We start from the raw sequence: 27,685 nt of genomic DNA, 5'->3' as shown, positions 1-27,685 counted from the left end.
TATTCCTTGCTCTGGCCCGCATCAACGTATTACCGCTCAAAATGCACTCACCGGTGCGGTGTGTTGCTACCTCCGTAGTTGATGAGTCATTTTCAGATATCGCCTTTTTCATTTTTTTTTCGCACTTACTGACGAGATTTCTGCATTATTTTCATTATATTCACTGCAGTTTTTTTCCTCCGAGATTTGAACGAGCCAATTTAAAAAGAAAATTTCTTTTGGACTCATTAAATGGCTCTACTCTTTGCCAGGATATGTGTCGAAGGCAATTAGTCAAATCAGACATTTTATCAAATGCCTAGGCCGATAGGCAAACTTTGACACTTTACGGAATTCTGTACATTAATGGTGAGGAGTTCACGGGTTTTCAATATTTTGGGAAGAATAACTCTTCGAATCCGTGAACTCTCCTTTTTCTTCCCCCTTTTACTTGCCTTTAGTACATGTAAATGTTAAAATTTTAAAAATTCTATGTTTTATGACGTGCTGAAAATGTTATGAGAAATATGCATCCAGGATCTTAAAATCGTTTAAAATACTATTGTATACTGCATATTTGTACAAAGAATTCTTTTTTTAAGGAGCAACTAATCATTTGGTCTAAAATTAGGTTAAAAAATCAAAATTTCAATCGAAGTAAGAATATTTGACTGTTTGCCTAGGCATGACTATTTGCCTTCGACATTAAGTCCCTTTTACGGCGCGCTAGGACGCTCTGCGACGCCTACCCGCCACAGGAATCTGTTATGGTAGAGATCCTCTGGAAGCTGTTCAGCTTCATCTTTTTGCCTACAGGTTGTCAATCGTCCTGCTAGGTTATAGGACATTTCGTCAACGATTTTTTGTCCGCGCACCTGTTTTTTCCAGTAATTTACGTCCACGCGTTTTTTCGGCACGGGAGTTTTGGTCCACGTGCCAGTTGAGACCCAAAGTTAATTGGCCCACTTGTAAATACAAACGACAATTGCTCACGACGTTTTTTGATGAAAATATATAATGTCTTGGAAGAATGAGGGTTTGCATGTTTTTTTGTTTTGTCTGTTTGGTCCAATGGAGAATAATATATAGTTGAGAGTTTTTGTAAAAATGGGGGAGCGTCAATTCCATGAGACAAAATTCACTAAAACTCTCTACACCTCTTTGGTGTAACAGGACTTAATTATCTTTCAAGAAATTCCCACCTTGTTATACCTGAACCGGATAAACCTCTATATTTGCCTTATGCTCAGCTAAAGGCTCTTAGATTTTTCCTGTGTACGATAAGTATCTTGATTTATTTTGCGAGGAAAGATCTGTACTTTTAAAGGATGCCTGTCATTCTCGTATAATACTGTGCAACACCTCTGTTGTGAAATAGTTGCTTCAGGCGCCGCCGCACGGCGGGCGGGAGGCCAGCGCGAAAAGCGCATTGGCGCCTACAAACCTAAGTGGATACCTCAAGCATTGTGCAATGCGTGAAGTATCCACTTAGGTTTGTAGGCGCCAGCGAGCCTCTCGCGCTGGCAGCACGCCGCTCCGCTCGGTTAGGCTTTAATATTTATACTCGCATAGTCAGCGTTTTTTAACTCATGATTTTGAAATGTTAGCACACTCTGCATTGATTACTCTCACTTAAATTGATGGGGAAAAATATGTATCAATTTATCAAAGGAGAATAATAATATAATGTGTGTTTTTTTAAATATTGGTGGTTCCGTGTCAAATGTAATGATTTCCAAAGCACTATAATTTTTTCTTTTACATTTTTTGCTTTTATTGTGCTGCAGCGAGGTGTACGCGCAACGAAACGCTCAAAATTTGACGTATTTGACTCTATAAGATCGATGTATAAATGGGTTAAAACTAAAGATTACGTGCTTCTTGGTTTTTGTTTCCTCTTTTATTCATTTTTGCAGTTTTTGTCGGCACAACTGCGACTCATTGAGATTAATGTCACTTGGATAAGGTTTTACAAATATTTGTCACGTCTTAAAAATATAAATGTTTTCAAAATGAAATAATAATTTCGTAAAGAAAAATAAAAAAAGTACCCATACATATATAAGGTATATTGTACATCGAATATTTTAAGGATAGAAATAAAACCAAATATTCACCAATGACAATTTAAAACGATGATTCAAAAGGAGAAAGTAATAACATTTCATTTAGAAAATGAGCAACCATAACAACACCTCCTTCCCTCTCAATTTCTCATTTCCATATTGTCAATATAATTTTACATACCGACTAAAATATAACGCTTGGACCAAGTCACTGTTGCTTATTTTACGTGTGGGCGTAAACAACTGGACAAAAAAGGTGCGCGGACAAAAAGTCGTTGACAAAATGTCCTGAAACCGTCCTGCTATCCAAGCTCTCCTAGAATTTGTCTTAAGTCTGTTTCCTTCAAAGTATAAAATCACAGTCTACAGACGAGAATAGGATTAGTGTAAATAGAAAGCTTATTAGAATGATTCCTCTAAATCTCGATAGTGAATTAAAAACGTCTTACTGAACAATTAGAGGGCCATACTGCCGTTTAATGGAAGAACTCCGTAAAAGCCACCAGGCGTTGCCAAATTTCCTTTGACAAATCGCGAAATTTCTGGAAATTTAATGAATATTTCTCTTGCTGTGTCTAAAAGGATTTCTTCCGTGTTTTGATCTTCAAAGTATGAAAATTCCAAGGAAAAATATTCATAACTTTCTTCAAAAATAAATATATTCTGGGAGGAAATTTGGCAACATACGGATACTCCTACGGCGTTTTTACGCAGCACGAGGGCGAGAGCTAAGCAGATTACATCGAGCGCCTGAATGAATTGGACATTGCTAAAGTTCGGATTAACAGTTCACGATCTCTACCGAGGATTTTTGGCGTTCCAGCAACCGGTTCTCGGCAAAGCTAATCTCAGTCCGTCGAGAAAATTGGAATAACTCACAGACATGCGTAAATAAAAGCGTTAACTGTTTTGAGAAACCACTCAGTCGTAAACTTGCCCGTCCCGATCCTTTTTCTATTTGTGATTACCTACAATGTCCGTGAAGTTTGTTTTACTCGCAGTTCTTCCAATAATTGTTCAGTTCGCCGTTTGCTCGCCGAAAAGTGAAATATGGGGCGGGTCGAGAGCTCGTCGTGATCATGGCCACCCTTACCAGAACTATTCAGATTTCGAAAATCGACACACGGATGATTTTCTCTGGGCCAAAGACATTCCCGGTGACCCGGAAGTCCAAAAAGTGTTCGAAGCGTATTACGCATGTATCGATGGCTACCTCTACGAGTTCGATAAGCTCGGAAGCCGGAGGAGCGGGGAGCTTTTTCACGACCCTGAGTATCGAGTCGACGACGCGCTCAAATGTTTCAATTGTTTAGCAATTTCGGTGATTCTTCGGGCTCCTATCGCCGGCCTTGTATTCGGTGCATGGTGCAGGCCGAACGATTACTCGGTCCCGATAAAGAGCTACCGCGGACGAAGCACCGTGGACGAGAAAGAACTGAGCAGAAGGTTCGTAACAGCGAAAGCGGCGGTCGTGAGAAACGAGGGAAACCTGACTCAAGAAGGTTTGACTCCCGAGTACGAGAAGAGTGTCACGGAAACGGTCGAGACTCGAATGGCGGTAGGGTCCAAAATGTCGTCTAAAGTGTCGGTGGAGGTGCCGTTAGTAGCATCGGCCGAGGTCGGCATGGAACTTTCCGAAGAGTGGTCCAAGACGAACACCAAAAGTTGGACGGAGACGATTAGAGCGCCGGCGCAAAAAGTGATTGTGGGACCAGAATCCCAAGTGCACGCTAAATGGTCGCTTTACGAATTCACTCGAGTCTACACGTATGGCGTTAGTTTTGAGATTGATGAGGGTTTAAGTGATAACGTCCTTAGCGGGACGTATAAGCGCCTTGCGGAATGGAAACGGAGAGGTTTACTGAAGGCGAATTTTAACGATGGAAATGGAATTTGGCTTGAACTTACGGACGATGAGAGAGCTATCCTCCATAATATTCCTATGACGGAGGTGGCTACCGGTCATGAGGTTGACTACGAAATCGGCAGGACTGAACCCCTAAACTCACCTCTGCCCAGCGATGTTTTCGTCTATAACTTAAAGCCTATTCATTAGGCTCTCTTAAGTCGGTTAAGTTTCTTTTTTAATATTTCAAGATGAAAAAAAAAATGTAAATGCATTGTGGGTTACGAGATTTGTTTGTGAACGGAATTACATTTTTCTCAACAGGTACATTGTTTGGTGAATTCGGTATTTTACCACCTAATGCAGTTTTCTTTTTGTAAGAAAGAAATTCAGGAAGTTCCTGTTCAATTATTTTGGATACTTTCATAGGAAATTTTTTCCAGCTCAATTGCCAGTTTTTCAATTGTCTTTAAATGTTTCAGATGAAAAATAAAAACATCATACCAAAAAATTATTCCACTTCCTTCTTCTTTTTAAATAACTTTGTTTAACCCAGTTAGCGCGAAAAAACACGTTCTAGAAAATTCAGCATTGGTTTTCTATAAATCAAAAGAATTAAGCAATATTTCGCGAAAGTCAAATTTAATTGAAATGGCATAATTTTGCTTCACTTTATTACCTGGAAACGGATTTTTTCTGGTCCCCAAGGAGAATCAGAAAAAAATGTGCTGTACGATCAAAAAATGTTCTTCTTGTGCTTACCCTAGTAGCACAACCCGTTTCACTAATATTTTAGAAACATCTCATAGGTGTCTAACTTGTGTCATCTCACTGACACGTTTCAGAAATATTTTTGAAATATATAATTGACACGAAGCTTTGCAGAGGTTTCATTGATACAAATTTGAACCGTTTTAAAAACATTTTTTTTTTAAAATTAAAAAAATTAAAATCAAAATATATTAGAAAGAAATTTGAAATAAATTGCGGCTGTAAAAAATGAATCAAAATAGAAATGTTTCAGAACTATCTTGGAAACATTATTCCGAAACCTACGTCCAAATTTTGTACCTAAAAAATATATTGGAAATAAATTTGAAATGTTTTACGTTCAGTTTTTTGATGCGTGATTACCAAAATTTTGAATTGTTTTGAAAACAAATTTAAAAAAAAAATTTTCGCGATTATTCAGAAATATTTCTTAAACATATCAGAAATATTTCGTATGAATTTAGAAAAATACCATTTCATCTGAAAAATTTTTAAAACAAATTTAAAACATTTTGACCTAGTTTGATCTTTGTTACGTTGAACTGAGTCAAAATTATTTTCCAAACATTTCTTCTTCATCTCATTAATCTTTGTTAAAACGTTTCCAAAACAAATTATAAATGTCATCTGAAATGGGTGGTTTTAGTTGAAATATTTGGAACACATTTTGAAAATGTTTCAACAAATCCTTTTCAAAACATTTTCAAAATGTCTCTAAAACCTTTTTGAATATTTTGTTTGAATTTATACGTCACTTAAAAATGTTTTTGACACGTTTTAGAAATGTTTCATTGATTAACATAGAAACATTTCTAGGACCTTTCTAAAACTTTTCCTGGTTCAAACTGAATCCACCAGAGGGCGTTAACGTTTAGTTTCTCAATTTTACCAAATTTCAGCTTAATTTTTCGTCTCAAGCTATACTTTTTGGACATTTAATTATGTGAAGGTTATAAACACGTTTAATTCCTTGTATGAATCGAGTTCATCTCCATAAAAGCTCATAAGTTATGGATTATCTAGAATATTGAATCCGTACATCGTGCTTTACGTATACTTTTCTAAAGTGAAGGTGTTCTAATCCCTCTGATAGGTTGATAATGATGAAGTGTAACGATTCAGCCTTCAGGCATGGTTGGTATCAAGGGATTCCTGTTGTGATGGTTCTAATTCCACAGCGACATTAGTTATTAAAACAAATGTCTGAAAATTTTTGATACTTAACCTCTAGTTAACCCCCGAAGAAACAAATTTCTGAAAAACATTTCTAAAACATTTCATAGTGAACAGTCAGAACCTAATTTTCTCAAACACATGTTACAGAAATGTTGCTGAAACGATTCAGTGAAACTTTGAAACATCCTCAATAGGTTTCAGAAACATCTTCCCACGGTGTAGGCGACACAAGAATTTGGGGTGACATAGAGAAGTGTCTGAAACGTGTTAAAAACTGAATGAACACATTCTGAACGTGTTTAATATGTTTCGATGAAACGTAAGAAATATTTTGAAAACCATCGAAATGTTTTGGAAACGTTTCTGAAACAATTTTGTGAGAGCATCAATCACCTTTCCTTTCAAAAATATGTTTCAGAAATGTTCCTGAAACGTATCAGTGAAACTTTGCTACATCCTCAATAGGTATCAGAAACATCTGCATAGGGTGTCAGTTTGACAAAAATTTGGGGTGACATAGAGAAGTGTCTGAAACGTGTTAAAAACTGAATGAAAACATTTTGAACGTGTTTAAAATGTTTCGATGAAATGTGTTGACAATGTTTTTTGATTTCAGTGACACATTTTTGAAACATTTTAAACACTAATTGTGCTACTAGGGAAATTTGAAAATGAAATTCTAATAATTCGCAAACGTACACGTTTCTTGTCAACTCTAATGTATTTGTATACATTAGAATTGGCAACGAACGAGCTGGACTGTAAAATATATAGTTTCTGCATTCAGGGTTATCCAAAAGTCCCTTACCACCCCTGTAACTTGTTTCCTGATTGAGAGAGAAATTTGAAACTGTAGGAAGTTTCCTAGGTCCAAAGCAGAAAGTTTCTTGCCCTACCAAACCACCCGGACCGTCTCCTAAAAGGGACGAGGAAACTGTTTTTTTTAGTAATTGGCAACCCGTCCCCCTCTTTTTTGTACCGAGAGTATGTGTTTATCACCATGACCACTTTTTTACGGTAAGGAAGCAACATTCACGACTGGAAACATTTGAAAGTAGTTGTGTTTGGAGAACAAAGACAGAGTTTGACCCAGAGAGAGGCAAGTTCTCACACTGTCATCAGCAATCCCTCTCGAGCCACGCATAATGAGAAGGCGTCACCAGCCGTGTAATTTTCTACTTAAGCGCGAGTCTCTTTCCTGATTAAATTATGAAGTGCGTTTATCCTGGGGCAGTTAAATCCATCCCGCCCAGACAATGAAGATTTATTACGCACGGAGGGAAGGAGTCAACCCACATTTATCCACTCAGCAGATTCTCGGAAGTAGGCAACACTGTTTAAAGTTGTTCCTTTGCACTACGGAGGACGGTTCGAAGTAGTCGATTGATCGATTGATAATTTCTAGATTTTAGGACGATTCTTAAAAATTTCCAAGCATCATATCACGCCAGCTGTAGTATTTTGACGCAAAATTTGGCCATGAAACATTTTGAAATGACTTTGAAAGAACATTCCGAGTGAATATTCCGTGTTTTGCCTTTCGATTTGTGATATTCACTCAGACGCAGTAGTGATTCTTGCATGTTGGCAACACGCTGTTAATCCTCCATTTAAATGTATGTAAAACAATCGATTCAACTCCGCCTAGAGGAGAGTTGTTTTTCTCTTGCTGGTCCCAAGCCCAGGAAAAGGAGGAGGGTTGTGCGTAGGGCTAGCAACCCTACCACGTAAAAAAAAACAAAGCTACGAAAACCAAGACAAAGCCTCGGTACCCAGAAAACCCACGGATAAAGCGACCTAAAGAGTATGGATCACGGAAAAAACCCCAAAAAACCAAGGACATTATACTAGCCACATGGAATGTAAGAACGATGAAGAAGGCAGGGAAAATGATGGAAGTGGCCAAAGAACTGCAGAAATATGCCATTGACGCCATAGCCGTCCAAGAGATCAGATGGCAAGGAGAAGGAAGAATAGACAAGAAAGAATTCAGCATGATATACAGTGGAACAAGTGAAAATACAGGGCAATTTGGCACAGGATTCCTACTATCCAAAGCAGCAAGAAATACTCTCCTAGAATATGAAAATATCAACCACAGAATCTGCCGAATAAGAATAAAAGGAAAATTTAGGAATATCACCATTGTGTCAGTGCATGCACCAACAGAGGAGAAAGAAGAAACGGAAAAGGAAAGTTTCTACGATGCACTCGAAAAAGTGTGTACAAAAGTAAGCCAGCATGACATGCTGATAGTCTTGGGAGACTTCAATGCAAAAGTTGGAAAAAACGAAGACCAAAAACAAGTAGCTGGTATTCACACGCTACATGAGAAAAACAATGATAATGGTAACATGATGGTACAATTCGCAGCAAGAAATAAACTTTATGTCAAAAGCACAGCATTCGATCACAAAAGAATCCATCTTGGAACCTGGAAGATCCCAGGAAGTGAAGAAGTGAATCAAATCGATCACGTACTAGTATCCTCAAGACATATGTCATCAGTAATTGATGTAAAGAGCTGCAGAGGGCCTAACTGCGACTCAGACCATTTCCTTGTAAAAGTTAAAGTTAGAGAAAGAATCGCAAATGTAATGAAAGGGCCCAAACATGAAGTGAAGCGCTGGGCCACAGAAAACTTAAGCAAGAATAAAGAATTACAAAAGAAGTATGTGGATGTCTTGAACAGCAAGCTAACGCAAGAAACAGATGGAATGGAAGGAAGGGATCAAACGCCTGAAGAGATTTGGACAGTAACTGAGAAAGCAATTTTAGAAGCAGCAAAAGAAACAATTGGAGAAAAACGAAAAACCAGAAATGAAGAATGGTTCGATGAAGAATGCATGAACATCATAGATCAAAAAAACGACGCAAGAAAAAAGATGCTGCAAAGAAACACAAGAGGAAATGAAGAAAGATATCACAAAGCAAGAAAAGAAGCTAATAAGCTTCTTAGAAAAAAGAAAAAAGAAGCAATGATACAACAAATGGAAGAAATAGAACAATTAAGCAAGCAAAATGAAAGTAGAAAATTCTATGCTGCCGTTAATAGAATGAGAAAAGGATTTCAACCGAAAACAAGCGGGTGCAGAAGTAAAGATGGTCAGTTACTAGGAGAAGAAAAGGACATAATGGAGAGATGGGCAGAACATTTCGAAGAGCTGCTAAATGAAAAGGAAAGGATGATACTAAACGACAAAGAAACAATGGAAAAAGAAGACCACACAAATGAGGATGATTTATCACAAACACCAACTATAGAAGAAGTTGCGGAAAGAATCAGAAGAATGAAAAATAACAAAGCTCCAGGCGAAGATGGAATTACAGCAGAGCTCCTTAAAAATGGAGGACAAATGTTAATCAAAGAAATACATGAATTAATAAAAGCAATATGGAAATCTGAAAAAATGCCATCAAAATGGAATATCGGAACAATTTGTCCAATATTCAAAAAAGGAGACAAATTAGAATGCAAGAATTATAGAGGCATTACACTCTTAAGCACGGCATATAAAATAATGTCATCAATTTTAAATGAAAGACTGAAGAAGGTAGTCGAAAAGGAGATAGGTGAATACCAATGCGGCTTCCGAACAGGAAGAGGCACAGCCGATCAATTATTTGTGATCAGACAAACCATGGAAAAATGTCATGAGTACGGAATCGATTTACACATGCTCTTCGTAGACTTCAAGGAAGCATTCGACAGTGTCAATAGAAAGGCACTCATAAAGGCCCTGGATGAAATGAATGTACCAAGAAAGCTCATCAAACTTATAACAATGACCATGAGTAGCACCAAAGCCAAGGTTAAAATAGGAAATAAAGTGAGCAATGTTTTCGACTTTAACAAGGGCGTGAAGCAAGGGGATGGATTGTCAAGTACGCTATTTATAATAGCGCTGCACATGGCGGTCAAACATGTCGACCAAAGAGGGACAATATTCACGAAATCTAGTCAAACATGTGCCTATGCAGATGACATTGCCCTAATTGCGAGAACTAAAGAAAAATTAATAGAGATCTACAAAGAATTGGAAAAAAGAGCAAGAGATTTAGGACTAGTGGTAAATGTAATTAAAACCAAGTACATGATATTATCATCCTCAGAGTCAAGAAGAAAACCGCAAAACTTAATAATTGATGGCAAAGAATTTGAAGGAGTCAAAAAGTTCAAGTATCTGGGAAACCTAATCGATAATGAAGCCAGAACAACTACGTCAATTAAAGATAGAATACAAACAGGTAATGCAGCATATTATGCCAACTTGAAGCTAATCAAAAGCAGACTGATATCTCGGAAGACCAAGTTACAAATATATAAGACCCTTATTAGACCAATTGTTACATATGGCGGAGAAACATGGACTATGACAGAGAATGACAAGAGCATGCTGCGAAGATTTGAGAGAAAAATCATAAGAAGGATCTTTGGAGCCATCAAAGAAAATGGAGAATGGAGAATTCGAAACAACGGCGAAATCGACAAGATACTGGAACAAGAAGATATAGTTCGATTCATCAAATCGCAAAGAATTCAATGGCTAGGGCACGTTAGCAGAATGAAGGAGGAAAGAATGCCAAAGAGAATCATGAAAGCCAAAGTTCTATCGAAAAGAAAGAGAGGAAGGCCAGGGCTGAGATGGCAAGATGAAGTAGAGAAAGATCTTAGAGTAATGAACGTATCAGGATGGAAGGAAAAGACCATGGACAGAACAGGATGGAGGCGCGTTGTCTTGGAGGCCAAAGCCCACCCCGGGCTGTAGCGCCAGTAGTAAGTAAGTAAGTAAAACAATCGATTCAGTGAGAAAGCTTGTCTCGGCTAAGTCGATATTTTTAATGGATTTAAATGGAGGAAAAACATTGTTAACAACTTTCAAAAGTGTAACTGTCAGGACGTACTTTTGAAGCCTTTTATTTTTTTTGGCGCGTATACGTAGTATACCGCCTTTGCGATCGTTTCGACCCCCCCCCCCCCTCGATACAATAACCGAGTCCCCTAGTTCCTTACCGAAAAGTGACTACCGCGAACTTCTGAGATTTTCCAAAGCGTGTAAAAAGTTTACTAATCCGTCAATAATAATGATTAAAATTTGTTTCTCATTCTGGGGCTCGCTAGTTTATGTGTAATGAATACCAAGAGTCTACGTTTCTTGGTTTTTTTTAAAAAAACCTTAGAATGGGGCGCGCTGATTTAAAATATGCATATATAAGCGGAAGCAAGCGAACTGATTCGAGGATGGCTGACCAGTTCGGCACTCCTTGAATGAGAATTTCACTCACTCCGTTTTGTTCACAACGTTGCTTTGACATATCTCCACAACACTGTTATCCTTTTCAAAAGTTGGTACTCCTTGCTCTGATAGCCGGGGCCACCAGGATAGTGGTAAGTGCAATCTGTGATGAGCCTCGAGACTCATTAGACCATTTGCTAAACGTGGCTCATACAGGAGTCCACTAAGCCCTCTCGTCCCCACGCTCCTGATCACTGCGTCGGCGTCACGAAGAACAATGGGCCTTGGGTCCCAACGCGGCCGATACCCGTACCCCAATTACTCACGCTTCATTAACCATTTCACCGTCACGCTAGGATTCATCCAATTTTCAAAAAAAATTGTTTCGCATGTATTTAGCAATTTTTTCCTTACTCTCCGTTAAAACACAAATAAAAAGAGACCTCATTCATAAAAATCGGCCGAATAGAAGAGAAGTTACAGTAATCGAAATCCGAAGAAATCAACAAAACCTCGACTCCTCGATACGAAAAATAAAATGAAGGGGAAAAAAAGAAAGTATAAATTACAATTAAATATAATTGACCTCAAAAGAGGGTTATTCATATAGGCGAAAAATGTACCCAGCCCGGAATGTACGAAACTTTGTGGGCTGATAGTACTAGTTGAGAGAGGCTTATCCCTAGCTCCGTTTTTGCAGGAACCCCAGGGAAACAGCGTTGCCATTTTTTAAAGTCGTAACCTTCAAACATCCATAACTTTCGGAGAAATGCAGTTACAGAGCTCGTATTTATACCAAAAGATGCAAAAAATTACGTTCTATCGACCTATGCCAAAGAAATTTTAATTTGACTCCGTTGTTGCCACGTTTTGGCCATTTTATTAATTTTCGTAATTATTTAAAATCACGTTACCGCCTAAAAAAGTGTTTGCGGTTGGTGAGGATTGAATAAAAACATGTCAGAATTATTGTTCGTTTGATTCCGCATCCATCGATATATTATACTTTTCTGAGAGACTTAGGGAACACGAGTTATAGCGATTTGAAAATTCGGCAACACGCCCGATACCCCGATATTGACGCTCGTTTAGGTACGTTTCGCAACTCCGTGTTAAAGCAAAACGCCTAGACCAAACAAAATTCGAAAAGTCAGTTCATGTTTTGCGCTTTTTTGAAACTTTCACATGATTTTTAGGAATTTAAGTAGCGGCGGTGTTGCCGGTTTTCAATGAAAACCACCGCTGCGATCACAATTTAAAGCAGTACTCATTTAATCTTATCCAGCTACATTTGTTAACCTAAACTGACCATTTGCGACATGGTGTTGACAACATTGCCTAATTTCCGTCGGAATTCGCGTAGAGGCGGGGTTGCCAGTTTTCATAGAAACCGCCACCGCAATCACAAAAAAAAAAAGGTATTACTTCTTTGATCACGTTCAGCCTTATTCTGTAGTTGGAATTGTTTATTTATCGAATCGATGGTTTCCTCTATCTCTCAGCAACGGCAGTGGTGCCTGACAGTGCCGAGATATCGATATTGTATAGAGATCAAGAGCAATGGATCTAGGCCCCTCGCCAAAACTACTCATCGGACCGCTTGAGTGATTCGGTAGCTTTAAATTTCGATATCTCGTTACTGTCGGCCACCACTGCCGTTGCGGAGAGATAGAGGAAACCATCGATTCGATAAATAAACAATTCCAACTACAGAATAAGGCTGAACGTGATCAAAGAAGTAATACCTTTTTTTTTTTTGTGATTGCGGTGGCGGTTTCTATGAAAACTGGCAACCCCGCCTCTACGCGAATTCCGACGGAAATTAGGCAATGTTGTCAACACCATGTCGCAAATGGTCAGTTTAGGTTAACAAATGTAGCTGGATAAGATTAAATGAGTACTGCTTTAAATTGTGATCGCAGCGGTGGTTTTCATTGAAAACCGGCAACACCGCCGCTACTTAAATTCCTAAAAATCATGTGAAAGTTTCAAAAAAGCGCAAAACATGAACTGACTTTTCGAATTTTGTTTGGTCTAGGCGTTTTGCTTTAACACGGAGTTGCGAAACGTACCTAAACGAGCGTCAATATCGGGGTATCGGGCGTGTTGCCGAATTTTCAAATCGCTATAACTCGTGTTCCCTAAGTCTCTCAGAAAAGTATAATATATCGATGGATGCGGAATCAAACGAACAATAATTCTGACATGTTTTTATTCAATCCTCACCAACCGCAAACACTTTTTTAGGCGGTAACGTGATTTTAAATAATTACGAAAATTAATAAAATGGCCAAAACGTGGCAACAACGGAGTCAAATTAAAATTTCTTTGGCATAGGTCGATAGAACGTAATTTTTTGCATCTTTTGGTATAAATATGAGCTCTGTAACTGCATTTCTCCGAAAGTTATGGATGTTTGAAGGTTACGACTTTAAAAAATGGCAACGCTGTTTCCCTGGGGTTCCTGCAAAAACGGAGCTAGGGATAAGCCTCTCTCAACTAGTACTATCAGCCCACAAAGTTTCGTACATTCCGGGCTGGGTACATTTTTCGCCTATATGAATAACCCTCTTTGACAAACAATTCATTTATATACCTAACGCTGAAAAAACTGGGAGAAATTACAAAAAATTTGCCTCTTGCAAGGGGCTTCTTTGTAAGAATTTTGACCTGAAGACAACGGTCGAATAACAGCAGTACTCCATACAATACACGGTGTGCCTGAACGAGTTAAACATTTTTCATACGTCCAAATCGAAAAATCTTTATATTTTTAACTACAATGTTTCTTGAATCGTTTAAGCAAAAAAAAAAAAAAAAAAAAAAAAATCCGTCGAGATTCTGGAACGCAAAGGCGCTTTAAAAGTATTCTGGGGCTATAATAGCTAAATCACCGGTAGTAAATTCGTTATATTATTAAAAAGAAATTGACTCCATAGTTTAATTCCTTAGTTTCTTGAATACGATTATTTTAAGCACTTAAACATTTATACCACCAATTTTAGCCATGGGGTGATTTCCTGAGAGCCGATAATATCACGAATTTCTCATAGAACCCCTCAACAGTGGCTTGCTTTTTTGGCAGCCGATTCGGCCATCGAACCGGAGTTTAAATGGAAGTGATAATAACCCAAAGCTCTGAGAAAAATTTTGAGATGAGTATAAGAACGGTTTGTTGTAAGTAGCGAGGAGAGGCGGGCAAAGCGGCTAAAATCCTATCTAATTTTTACAGTTTTTCTGTTGAATTAATGTTGCCGCGGGCTTCTGACTGTCCACACATAGTTCTGTTCAGCATATCGATACATAAGTATTTACATTTTACATACGTAGAATCTAATTTTCACGTCGGGGAGTTGACATATTTTGATTTTTTCGATTTTATACGGAAAATTGATGGTTTTTCGGGATTGAAATTATTATTGTTTCATGAAAAATAAATGCACCCAAAATGACTATAGCATATTGATTCTTACACATTTGCACTCACAAAATTGGTTGGTAAATTCAACGAGTGGGTGCATCGACCTGGTATATCAAGTTTCTGCAATTTTTTACGGCAAATCAGTAGATTTTCGGGATGTAGATTGCTTACTTTCAATTCATGAATGAATAAAGCAACGACATGGTTGAACTTCTTTGCATGGAAAGACGTTTAAAATAACAAAATCAAGACGTATTTAATGCAATTGCATTTATATCGAGTCAATTTCTTTTCAATAATATAACGGGATTTTTACTACCGGTGATTTGGGTATTTTAGCCCCAAAATACCTTTAAATCGACTTTATCTTCTAGGAGTTCGACAGAATTTTTCCTTTCTTCGCTTAAATTATTCCGTAGCACTTTTCTTCAAGAATCTGATAAGATTTTGCTTGAGGCAGATCAAAAAACTTAAATTCGATCGAATAGCTTTCTACTTTCACAATACACGGTCTCGTCAAGGTGCGTCTTTGACCTCGCAGTGTTGGATCGTGAATTCTCTTTTTATGCTGTTTGCCTATTTTGAAATCTCTGTAAATGAAAACTAAAGGGGTTGATATGTGCGAGTTAATGACGCGCCTTATCAACACATTGTGTTGGAGTTCACTGCTTGTTTTATTTTATAAATTTATGCATTTCACGAGTCTATAATTTTGTATTTTGTTTCAGAAGAATCAGAAGCTCGGATCGTGTTGATGCTAATGCTCGTTATGATGAGTTCAGCTGGTCTTGGTCTGGTGGTATGGTGGTTCTTCCCAAAATTAAAGCCTGCGTCCAGATTCCAACCATCCAGTAAGTATTAACCCTGGAATGAACCAATAGATAAGGTTGAAGTACTTTCTCATCGTCTCTCCTCTAAGGTGAGGCCGTATCTCTGTTGGTTCAGTTACACGATCAAATTGAGCCATCAAACTACAGCTCTGATTGGTGGAAAAAGACCTGAGGTGAGGATGCGACCAATGAGAGGCCCAATTTGATGGCTCAATTTGATCGTGTAACTGGACCTTGTTTCGACATGAGCCCCGGAAGCATAGAGTTATGCGGAGGACAGGGCCCACGTGGAAACTCAGGTATGTCTTTACGTCAAAGAAGCGACGATATGACAGGATCCATTTCTGATTGGCTCATTTTCAGCCATTTTCGGCGCCTTATATGAAGCTCATAGGTTAAACAAAAATGGCACACATTGCATACAGGTAAAACTGCAGAAAAGGAGGCTTTATTGTATTTGGACTTTCTCACTCAGGAATGAAACCGATTTTGAGTATTACATTTCTTATACCCTGTGTAGTGTTTCATCGACTATGAGGGTTTTTTTCCAAATTCAGCCTGATTACAACAGTTTATGCAACCTGCTTGTCTTCCCTTCACTTATTGCTTAAATTGTTTCCTTCCTGCTTAGAAGTAAGTATGTAAGTAAAGGCCGGGCAGATCGGCTGAGGCGCCCCTCAGGGACCAATTATGGCAACTGTCAGCTGCCGTCGGCACAACTGTTTAGTGAGGTGACGGACCTTGAAGAATAAAAAACTTATTATAAGGGGTTCTTCAACGAAAATGCAAATGAGGCTTGCAATGCTGCTTTCATAGTTTTTTATCTATGAATGATCCATTCAAAAGCACTACAATGCATTTTCTTGTGTTCGCTGTTTTGTTTTTCAATTTTTTCTTCGTGAAAATTATTTGACTACGAATAAATTTCGCTCGCTGCAATCTAAGTTCACGCATAATGGAACTATGCTGCAAGCTTTGCAAGCCGCACACACCCTTTCATCGAAGAGGTCTCGTTCAATAAACGAGAGAAGAATATCTGATGGCGCATGCAGTTACCAGGCCCCTTCGGCCCAGCCTAAGATGACCGGAGTGAATTTCAATTTTAACCGAGTTTCCAGCGCGCATGTAACCTGTGTAGAAAGCGCTTTCATTTTTTATGTCATTGGCAATTAAAATCGAAAAATTGGCGCAGCCGGGAGAAAAATGAGCCGTGGAACTTTCACGGTTACTTGCACTTTCGGCGATTACCAAAACCCCGTCCGAGAAGAGCGGACGCCGACCGAGCAATTACATCTCAAACCTGTTCGGATTTTATAGCAGCAGTTATTTAGAACAGTTTCGTTTTAGCGGCGCGTTAATTATTTCGCATCATTTCGTGTTTATAGTGTACGCAGTGGCGGTTCTAGAAGAAGGGTCCCCCCCCCCCTCCTTGGTTAAAACAAACAAAAGAGAGAAAGGAAATACGGTAAAGAGAGAATCACGAGAAAAGGAATAACGGAAAGGAGGAAACATTCATTAATTTTAGTCTTGATAAGATGTCAAGTTTGTGCAAAAATATTCTTACCATTACCGATACGATAATGATTTGGCTTTAATATTTTAGTCAATTCTTTTCAGGTCAAAATTATTTGGCGATCAATCTCTGCTGCCTTTTCGTCCTTGTTTGACTTTTTGCGCTGCTGTTTTTCCAAAGCGAAGGACGTTAAAACATATGGCAAACAAAGTGAGGTTTTTTTAATTCCACGAGATGAATTCCTTGTTCTACATGGCAAAGTTCCAAAAATTTCGATCCGCAGGGATTCATCTTGAAAATTTACCGGAGGGGCCGGGGCTTTCAAACCGGCCCACTGCGCCTGGAGCGAGGGAGGGGGGGCTGGAAATACTAACCAAGGGTTTAAAAGGGACAATTTCAACGAATTTCGAGTACAGTTCAACAGAATAACTTCGGTAAAAGATCCTTGCAGAGGATACAAAGGATCTGGCGCTGTAAAAAATGGAACATCTAGGGGGAAACGCTTCGTTATTTAGAAACTGCAAAAAGATTGAGGAGTCAATAAGGACGCATTTTACAAAGTACCAACCTTTCCTGAAATTTTCAAATCTACGAAAAAATTTTATATGGTACTCTAAATTTTCTGTGGAGACAAATCATCGTAACCATTTGCAAGGATCTATTTTCAAATTCATGCTGTTGGATTTTGCTTGGGATTCGCTAAAATTTTCGTTTTATATGATGCTATGTTAAGGATCTCCATAAAATTTCCATACTCACAACATAAACCGCTCAGCGGACTGATTATTGAAATTGATAGACGAAGCAATAGACAAAGAAAACAAAAAGGATATGGATGGATCCTATTGGTGGAAGCGGGTAGTCGCAATGGACAAAGGGCGTAGGCAATAGACTGACTAACGGCAACCCACGAGAGACCCGATAGTTAGTCCATCATTTACCCCCTTAGTCTATGTATAAGAACCACCCATTCCAACCAATAGGATAGCTCTATACACCTTACGTCTTCCGTGTCTATAGCTTTGTCTATAAATTTCAATAATCGGCCCGTTGGGCATTCTAAAGAGAAGAGCTGCATAAGGAACGACAATGTTCTTTTTTTTTTTTTTTTTTTTTTTTAGTGAGATAGGTAACTACAGAGTATTAATGCTAATTATGCTAGCTATAATGTATGTACAATATTGAATGGGAATGGACAATGAATTCCTAGACCCTTAAGACCCTCAGACAGAAGCAATGGCCCCCGTTGGAAGTCTCCGTCTCCAACGCATTCCGTATTCGCGAGCGAGAGTGCCACTTAAGCCTAGAGCGAGACTTGCAAGAAGATTATGAGCTGCACGATGGTCACGAAATGCATTATCACGGCCCGACTCAGCATAGATTCGCTTATCGTTCGCATCGACAATTAACCCAATTTGATGGAAAAATCAACGAAAATTCCAATTAGGTCCCTTTATATTGTCTCAGTATTTGGTCAACGGAACCGTTTTTCGATGCGCTATCCGGGGTTGCCGATCTGTGATTGAAATTGTCTAGTTTTAATTTCACGTGGTCACCATCCACGAGGGAAGAGACCACGGCATACGAGAGAAACTTCTTCAGGAGGGAGATCTCTTTTATGGATGGTCGACAAACTGGAATTTCACTCTCTGACAAATGATTCTGCTAGCTGTTCATTTTTCTGTCTTCGGTGTCTTTTCTTTTCGAGCGTTAAAGTCTCTTGAAATGGACGTATTTCTGTCAAGCGGATCTATCTGCATTAAGACGTAAGCCCTGAGATCCACAAGAATGTATACATAACAGGGCTCGCGTCTTAATGCACGTAGTTCCGTTTGACAGAAATACGTCCAAATGAGAGCCGTGGTACGCACCTTCTAAAATTGTAAAAGAGTTTTGTGCACATCAAAATAATAGAATTGTTCTATTTCCTGAGAGTAACTCCCGAGCTAAGATATTGGACTAGGAAACTGAGTGACCAAATCTGTCAATTTGAAAATGCCATAAGTTTTCCTCTCAAGAAAATCAATGGAATCTGTGGCCAATCCACAGAGCTTTCTCAATTGAAATTTTCAATTGAATGCACTCGTCGCATAGTAATAATCAAGTAATTAGCATTCGCCGGCAAATGTCTATCTATTTTTGATAATTAACAAAATGCAAAAAATAACATAAAAAGTACTAATTATTATGCTTGGAATTCAAACAGACGTTTTCTCCTCTCAAATGCATGGTGCCATCTGGCACGCTGGTAAGTGCCTATGGTTAAACCCTCAGTTAGGTTCCGCGGTTCGGATGGGCCACTAAACTAACTATCCGACAAAGCGGGGGGTATCGCGGGGATTTGAAGGCGCTTCAATTTGAGGACGTGCTTCTAAAGTTCTTCACCGACGTAACCTTTCCTATGTCGATGCGAACTTCTGCAACTTGACAAGTTATCACGCATGCCGCTTGTAAGTTGCCGGCGGCTGCTGAATACTTGCGACATATTTATACTTGAGGTATCTGTAACTCGAGAAAAACATAAGATTAAAAATAACAAAAAATATCAGTGGAAAGATTGCTTTTTTTAAAGCAAATTTATAGAAACCCCATTCCACCCTTCCTCCAAAAAAAAGTCTGAACTCTTAAAAACCCAGTTATATGGGATAGAAAAGGTCATAAATGGAAAGAACGCAAACTGTTAAATGTGTATGCCATTAAATTGCTGGTTGGTGAAAAACTACCGAATAGTGCAGTTCCTCCTTTCAACCTCTTTCCGTACGTCAAAGAAGAAAGGAAGTTCTTTTTAAAACTCAATTTAAGTTTGCTGAACATAAAATATGTTATCAATGGCCGCCTCAATATATTCTATTTTTGTTCTTCCCAGAGCAGAAAGTTTCAATTTGTTTACATTAATGTAAGAGCTATACACTAATCTCTTAAATTTAGGTTAATTTCAGAATTTTTCAACATGTTTAACGAAATAATAAGTAATGATTAATGGGATTGTCCATTGTCGGCATTGGCCGCCTTTAGTGCGACAAAAAGTATTGAAGAGAAGAAAGTTCTCAATATCTTGAAATCTGATACAAAAAAATTCGAACTTCATCACGAGAAGTCCACCTTCTTCAAATCCCTTCAAAATGGCAACAGCGCGTTATCTCCCTGAAATCTCGCACGATCCAGTCTTGTCATAATTTGCTAAACATGTAAGGTCAAAGGGCCCTCGTTGTAGTCGGGTCGCCGCGGCGCATAAGCGACACGTACGCCATTTTGCCACGTATCGAGAAAACCCGACCATTTTGCCCATGAACACGCGAAATATTTTCAGCTGCCGGGTCCGATTTGCCAACCCTGATAGATGCACACTCATTTTAGTAAAGTTGATTATTATTGGTCAACTCCTTTACGTAGGAGTAATGAATGATGATGAGTTTATAATGATACTAGTCGTGATTAGCTCGCTTTGCGAGCTGACACGCCTAGCCGGGGAGTGCCCCTGGACCCCAGTTCTACGCTTCGCGACGAACTTGCGACTCGCTCCGCGAGTCGCCACCGCCCCACACGGTTTTTAACATTGATGAGGAGACAACATCTATGTCTTAATCTTCTTTTTCACCAATTTTTACAGAAATTGATGTTCTAGGAGTCCGGACCGCGTTTTCGTGCAGGGCCGCCATCTTGGATTTGGAAATGTTGAAAATCTGACCAAAAATGCGAGTTTTCCGTCGAAATACACCTCCTAATACCGAATTTCATAAAAATCGATCGATATCAGGAAGCGATATAGCATTTTAGGCCACGGCCGCCATCTTGGATTTTGAAATTTTGAAAATCTAACCAAAAATTCGAGTTTCCCGTCGAAAAGTACCCCCGGATACCGAGTTTCACGAAAATCGATCGAACAGGAGCCGACTTAGCATTTTAGGCCACGGCCGCCATCTTGGATTTGGAAATGTTGAAAATCTGACCAAAAATGCGAGTTTTCCGTCGAAATACACCTCCTAATACCGAATTTCATAAAAATCGATCGATATCAGGAAGCGATATAGCATTTTAGGCCACGGCCGCCATCTTGGATCTTGAAATTTTGAAAATCTAACCAAAAATTCGAGTTTCCCGTCGAAAAGTACCCCGGATACCGAGTTTCACGAAAATCGATCGAACAGGAGCCGACTTAGCATTTTAGGCCACGGCCGCCATCTTGGATTTGGAAATGTTGAAAATCTGACCAAAAATGCGAGTTTCCCGTCAAAATACACCTCCTAATACCGAATTTCACAAAAATCGATGGATCGGAAGCCAAGATAACAACTTAGACCACGATCGCCATTTTGATTTTTGAATTTTGAAAATCAGACCTAAAATTCTAATTTCCCGTCGAAAAGTACCCCCGGATACCGAGTTTCACGAAAATCGATCGAACAGGAGCCGACTTAGCATTTTAGGCCACGGCCGCCATCTTGGATTATGAGATTTTGAAAATCCGACCAAAAATTCGAGATTCCCGTCGAAAAGTACCCCGGATACCGAGTTTCACGAAAATCGATCGAACAGGAGCCGACTTAGCATTTTAGGCCACGGCCGCCATCTTGGATTTTGAAATTTTGAAAATCTAACCAAAAATTCGAGTTTCCCGTCGAAAAGTACCCCGGATACCGAGTTTCACGAAAATCGATCGAACAGGAGCCGACTTAGCATTTTAGGCCACGGCCGCCATCTTGGATTTTGACATTTTGTAAATCCGACAACAAATTCGAGATCCCCGTCGAAAAGTACCCTAGATCTCCGAGTTTCACAAAAAACGATCAAACAGGAGCCGACTTAGCAATTTAGGCCACGGCCGCCATCTTGGATTTGGAAATTTTGAAAATGTAACCAAAAATTCGAGTTTCTCGTCGAAAAATACCTGTAGATACCGAGTTTCACGAAAATCGATATATCAGGAGCCGACTTAGCATTTTAGGCCACGGCCGCCATCTTGGATTTGGAAATTTTGAAAATCTGACCAAAAATCCGAGTTTCTCGTCGAAAAATACCTGCGGATACCGAGTTTCACGAAAATCGATATAACAGGAGCCGACTTAGCATTTTAGGCCACGGCCGCCATCTTGGATTTTGAGATTTTGAAAATCCGACCAAAAATTCGAGTTTCTCGTCGAAAAATACCCTGGATACCGAGTTTCACGAAAATCGATCAAACAGGAGCCGACTTAGCATTTTAGGCCACGGCCGCCATCTTGGATTTTGAGATTTTGAAAATCCGACCAAAAATTCGAGATCCCCGTTGAAAAATACCCCCGCTAACCAATTTCCACAAAAATCCGTTGAAAAATACCGCCTAAAACCTTATATTTCGTCTATAAGGCAGTGACGTCACGCAACAGGATTGAACCTGTTCGGCGCGATGCGCGTAAACAACCGCGTATCTCCAATGTAATGCTATATGGAGAAACAACTTTTCGCTCTTGCGGGCGTCCTAAGCAGCGGATTTGAACGGGAATAATTTTAATCAACTCCTCGTTACAATAGCTAAGCGTGTACCAATTTTAAAGGAAATCGCTTCGGCCAATTTTTATCTAGGGGGGGCAGAGTGAGTGGGAACAGCAGCTTTATATAGAGTAATAATAATAATAATAATAATAATAATAATGATGTGTGAGCGGGTTGAAGCACTCCGCGCGCTGCCACTTCGAGCCAAGTCGGCATCGCCCCGCCCCTTAGTCCACGGAGTTACGCGGTCGCTATGGCAACCACGGAACGGCTGCTTCATTCCCCGTGCGCTGCGCTCCGCCGCGTTCCCTATGCTTTCTTATGGGGAAAACAACTTATCGCTCTTGCGGGCGTCCTAGGCAGCGGATTTGAACGGGAATAATTTTAATCAACTCCTCATTACAATAGCTAAGCGTGTACCAATTTTAAAGGAAATCGCTTCGGCCAATTTTTATCTAGGGGGGGCAGAGTGAGTGGTAACGGCAGCTTTATATAGAGTAATATGGGGAAATGGGTAAAATCCTCAACGGCACCATGAAAAATTACGAGGGAACTTGCATCGGTAGAAAAAATCTTTGTTACAATAAATTACAGCTTGATCAAGGGATGGGGCTTAGATATTATGCGATGTCAAAATGTTAGGTCACAGTTTTTCTGGATATGCATCTTTCAAAGAGAAGATTTGCAATTGTAATAGAATCATGCTTTAGTTTTTAAATAAATCGTTTCGCAAAAATTATAGGTTAGAGCCGTCCAAACACGTTTTTCTAGATCCAGATGTCAAAGAAGAGTATGCTTGTATTTGATCTTATCAAGTGTTATTATTACGTGTAAGTTGGAATTTTTGGTTTTGTGTTCCCCACGAAATGGTGTAGATCCAGCCACTGGTGTGGCGTGAATGATTGACTATCGATATCTCTCCATTTGAAGCTATGGTTGAAAATTGATTATTAAGGATTTCCTTGCGAACACCCTGTCTACCGATCCTGTTCAATTGGTTTAAATGGCAGATGAATTTATACATCGCAAAGCACGCCACGCCACTGCCCAGCACCATTCCTCCACCTTGTTACTTATCCGTCTAATCTAGACTAATCTAAGTAATGTAGTTCTGGCAGGGTGGCAAAATTTCATGAAAAATAAAATCTTGAAATTTCACGTGAAGTATTTCACGAAATTTCAGAAATTTATGAAAGATATTGAAAAATACAAGTTCCTTTTTATGTTTCGAGGGTTGTAAAAATCGTGATTTTCTTCTATTTTTGGGTGTTTGAGGGCGGGTTGCATACTCTGGCCCCTGAAAAATATGAAATATTTCACAGCCTCGTGAAATTTCATCAAATATTTCACTGGAATTTCCAATCTTTCATTTCTTTCGTGCGTTTCATGCCACATTTTCTGGTATCCTCTCCCCCCCCCCCCCCCCCGTTGTCTATTATCAACCAACATAGATACACATTTTTAAGAGCAGCCCAAGACAATGAGATCCCGGAGACTCTCAGATCCCGGCCGCCACCATGTAAGGCTCAGGTTTTCGTCGTTTTTTCTTTTAAATTTTATTGTTTCCGACTGAAAATGACTCAGTTTTGAGTCGAAACGTCTCGGGTTTCATTATTTGTGTATTTTTAGCCCTGTTTCCCGTTTTTTTAATCCTTGTTTTTCCACTGTTATCATTGTCTTGGGCTGCTCTTAAAAATGTATGTATTTATCAACCAACTCGATTTCCTTTTTTCCAGGTTCCTCGATATCCTCGGACGACACAGTCTCCTGCTTCGACAACGACGCCTACTTCCTCCGCGAGCGGGACGACCTGTCCATCGCCGAGTCCAACTTCGCGGCGGCCCTCGAGGACGACAACCCCGGCCCGGCCCCCCCGCCTCCACCCCCGCCCATCGCCGGGGCCCACCCCCGCCATCACGCCCTCCGGCAAGGGGTCTGCAACGAGGTGCTCATCCACCAGATCCTCGCCTCCCCCCGGCCCGCCACCCTCAACCAGACCAAGATATCCATCGGAGAGCCCTCCCAGTCCGAGGCTTGAGATCATTTCGCAAATTGAAAATGAGATGATTTTTATCACATTTTATAAAATCCTTCAGCATGATTATTGAAATTGATAGATAAAGCTATAGACAAAGAAGACGAGAGGGGTATGGAGGGATCTTATCGGTAGAAGAGGGTGGTTGCAATAGGCAAAGGAGGCACACCGAAATAAATGGTATGCTGTTCTGGCACCTAGGATGTCAAAAATGTGTCTGGTCATCCTAAGATGCTACCTTGATTGCCCACGCAGTTGAATTTGCATTCGTAGGATGTAAAGTTAACTGCGAGGACAGTAAAGGCGGCATTTTGGGATCACCAGACACATTTTTGACATCCTAGGTGCTAAAACAGCATACTATTTTTTTCAGTGTAGGTAATAGACTAACTAACGGCAACCCACGAGAGACCCTATAGTTAGTTGATCACTTTCTAACCAATAGGATCGATCGATACTCCCTATGTCTTCTTTGTCTATCGCTTTGTCTATCAATTTCAATGATCAGCCCGCCGTCCTCCATTTGAACGCATTGTTGAAATTGATAGGCAAAGCGATGGACAAGGAGGGAGGTCCCGGATTCGATTCTCGGGCATGTGACCCGAGTTTGATAGTCTCGAACAACGGTTACTTGGGACTGGCATGAATAGGGACTTGGAGGGGGGGACTTTAGGGACTGCAAGTGCAAATTTTTGAAGTGAAAAGGAAGAGGACAAAGAGAACACGGAGTGATCCTATTCAAGGTTGCGATTTTTCATGAAAAAGAAAATATTAAAATTTTGTGTGAGATATTTCATGAAATTGCAGAAAAATATGAAAGCTATTGAAAAATATTTTTCGAAATTGAATGCAGAATTGGACGTATTCCTATCAAACGGACCTAAGCGCCATAGGTTGAGGAAGGTAGAGGGGGGCTTGGATTGGCGGCGGAATCGGGCGTCCGGCTTTTTCCGTCCCATGCTCGCAATGCTTTTCCATGGCGCTTAGGTCCGTTTGACAGAACGCGCTATTCGGCATTCTAAATTCCTCAAAAGGAACTCAAATTGGCGCTTAGTTCCGTTTGATAGAAATACGTCCAATTACATGAAAGCCGGGCGGTTTTTGCCTTGTGGAGTTTTTTAATGCGTTTTGCATATCCAGCTCCTTAAAGTACGTTCATGTGTTTAACAACTTTGTGAAATTTCATGAATTTACACCATGAAAATTCCAATCTTTCATATATTTTATTTAACTTGAGCAACACTGATCCTATCGGTGGAAGCGGGCGGTTGCAATGGTCAAAGATGGTAGGAATTAGACTAACCAACTCCAACCCACGAGAGACCCTTTATTTATTGGCATTAACCCCTTTAGACTAATGGCCCGTGTCAAGCGATAAGATTGCTCCATTTCCCCTTTGTCTATCAATTTCAATAATCAGCCTACAGGGTTTGAAATTGCTGGATAACGATGCAACTTTACATCTTCAATTCAGAAATTTTTTCACCGAACTCTCAGAACACGAGTTTCAACAAAGATTGTTCTACTGAATATTTTGCCGCCGTAAAACGAGGGTAATTTTCCCCGTAGACAATCATTTTCGAAGCTGCTTTGCCGCCGATTTCTGGATATTATGGAAATCTGTTCGAAAAATCTCTAAAACCAACTTGGTAAGCAAATACAATTTTAAGGAGACTAGTGAGAGGACAAAATCTCTCTTGTTGATCAATGTCGATGCCGAAGTGCTTTTATGGACCATTCATGGAATTAAATGAAACATGCAAACCCTACATAACCGAAGTTCCTTTTGATTCAGTTCAATTGCATGTGTCGTAATTTGCAATCTTCTTGTGCTGAAAAATTTAAAATTCAGATGTATAGTAAGAAGATAGAATGTACTGATTATTGTGCTTATTTGTGTTTCAAAGACTCCTCGTTGATCAAATGATGCATCTCCTTTATTATTTCACTGAGAACTTTTTTCTGTTTCCAATTTGAATTCGATGCGATAATTCCTGCATTCCTCACAAATTGTGGAAAAAAGGTTACAATATAAGCGAGCAACAATTTTTTAAAAACAAATATCGATTAATTGAGCTGGGCGATTATTTGTAGTTTAATTCTTAAAGGTGATATTTTAGGTTTAAGTATTCTATTCGTATCAAGATACTGTTCACAAACCTCTACTACTGATAGATTTAATTGAGGTTTTCTTACTTTTATGCGTCCTAGCTTCTAAAATACGACTAATGGCACGCGTAAGTGCGTAAGTGTTCACAAATTAAACAACAAATCAACATGTTGTGATGACTATTTTTTAAATTGTTGATGTAGCTGTTCAACGGTCATGTTTCTCAATTTATTTGTTTCAATTTAATAATAGGTAATCGTCTGATAATGACAAACACGTGTATATTCTATTGTAAATAAATTTATGTATTGAAACCTGGTGTTTTCTTCTCTACCGACACATATCTCCAAAGTTTTAAACAGAAAATGTTGACATATGACAATATGAAATGTCTTTTTGGTAGAATTGAAGTTGGATGTGTGAGGATTAAGAAAATGTCAACCACCCAGAGCATTATGCTTTTCAAGCGAGAAATCTTCATTTGGAGTTGACGTCTTTTTCCCGTATATTTCTTATGGACGAATGATTCTCGACCCATTTCCCACCCACTTTGTACCCAACTTTGAAGTAGTTTTGAGAAAAAATTTGAAAATAACCATCATTGTGAGTCAGAAATATGTTTAAGATGACAAACTCCAAAAAAAGAAATATTCAGATGTCGAGTTGTGAATTTTTTTATTTTTGTCCAAAGAGGGCCGCAGGCCACACTGTGCGCGTGCCGACCCGGGCGCGGGTGGTACCGGCTTGACCGTCCCGGTTTCCTGATCGCGCGGATCGCACGGCGAACGATGGATTGAGTCAATAGGAGAGGTCGGACAAAATTTTGAAACTTCAAACCCTCATAACTCTGTTAATACACAACTTTGAGGTTCTAAAAGTGGCTCCATTGGTTTCCTCGTGAAATTCCCTTCCCGAAGTTTCCCTCAAAATTTATAATGTGAGACGAAGTAAACATCTTCCCCGTGATTTCAATTAAAGTCGTTCGAAAAGTTCTTGTAAATTTTTAAAGAAAATCTGTGCGTATCTTTTAAAATATATTGATTAAAATTGAAGCATTAACCGTGGTTTGCAACGTTGCAATCGAGGTAAATAAGCTCTTTTTCGCGAGGAAGCATCGATATTGAAGTTCGTTTACGCTAGGCGTGACATACATCTATTTGACCACGGGTGTAAACATGTTGCAGCCCCGCCGGATTGAAGGCGCGTCAAACTGCTAAGATCTCTTCACC

The 27,685-nt window shown here is 39.4% G+C and overlaps 2 protein-coding genes across 3 annotated transcripts in view; both read left to right on the top strand.

The window, feature by feature from the left end:
* Positions 1 to 26,764, top strand: part of LOC109032652 (uncharacterized) — a 99,271-nt gene extending 72,507 nt beyond the window's left edge. The window contains exons 7-8 of one of the 2 annotated variants that reach the window (XM_072302476.1): positions 15,228 to 15,347; positions 24,048 to 26,764. In XM_072302476.1, the coding sequence (XP_072158577.1) occupies positions 15,228 to 15,347; positions 24,048 to 24,349 (422 nt within the window). In that variant the 3' untranslated portion in view covers positions 24,350 to 26,764. Of the gene's footprint in view, positions 1 to 15,224; positions 15,348 to 24,047 lie in introns of both variants that reach the window. The other variant, XM_019044896.2, reaches the window with a different exon arrangement.
* Positions 7,479 to 10,629, top strand: LOC140225011 (uncharacterized). The gene has a single exon (XM_072302360.1). The coding sequence runs from the start codon at positions 7,710 to 7,712 to the stop codon at positions 10,605 to 10,607; it is 2,898 nt and encodes a 965-aa protein (XP_072158461.1). The 5' UTR covers positions 7,479 to 7,709; the 3' UTR covers positions 10,608 to 10,629.
* Positions 26,765 to 27,685: the final 921 nt, after the last annotated feature.

This window comes from Bemisia tabaci, chromosome 7 (genome assembly GCF_918797505.1).
Source record: "Bemisia tabaci chromosome 7, PGI_BMITA_v3".
In the NCBI taxonomy this organism is placed as follows: Eukaryota; Metazoa; Arthropoda; class Insecta; order Hemiptera; family Aleyrodidae; genus Bemisia; species Bemisia tabaci.
This window is presented reverse-complemented; position numbering and strand designations above follow the sequence as displayed.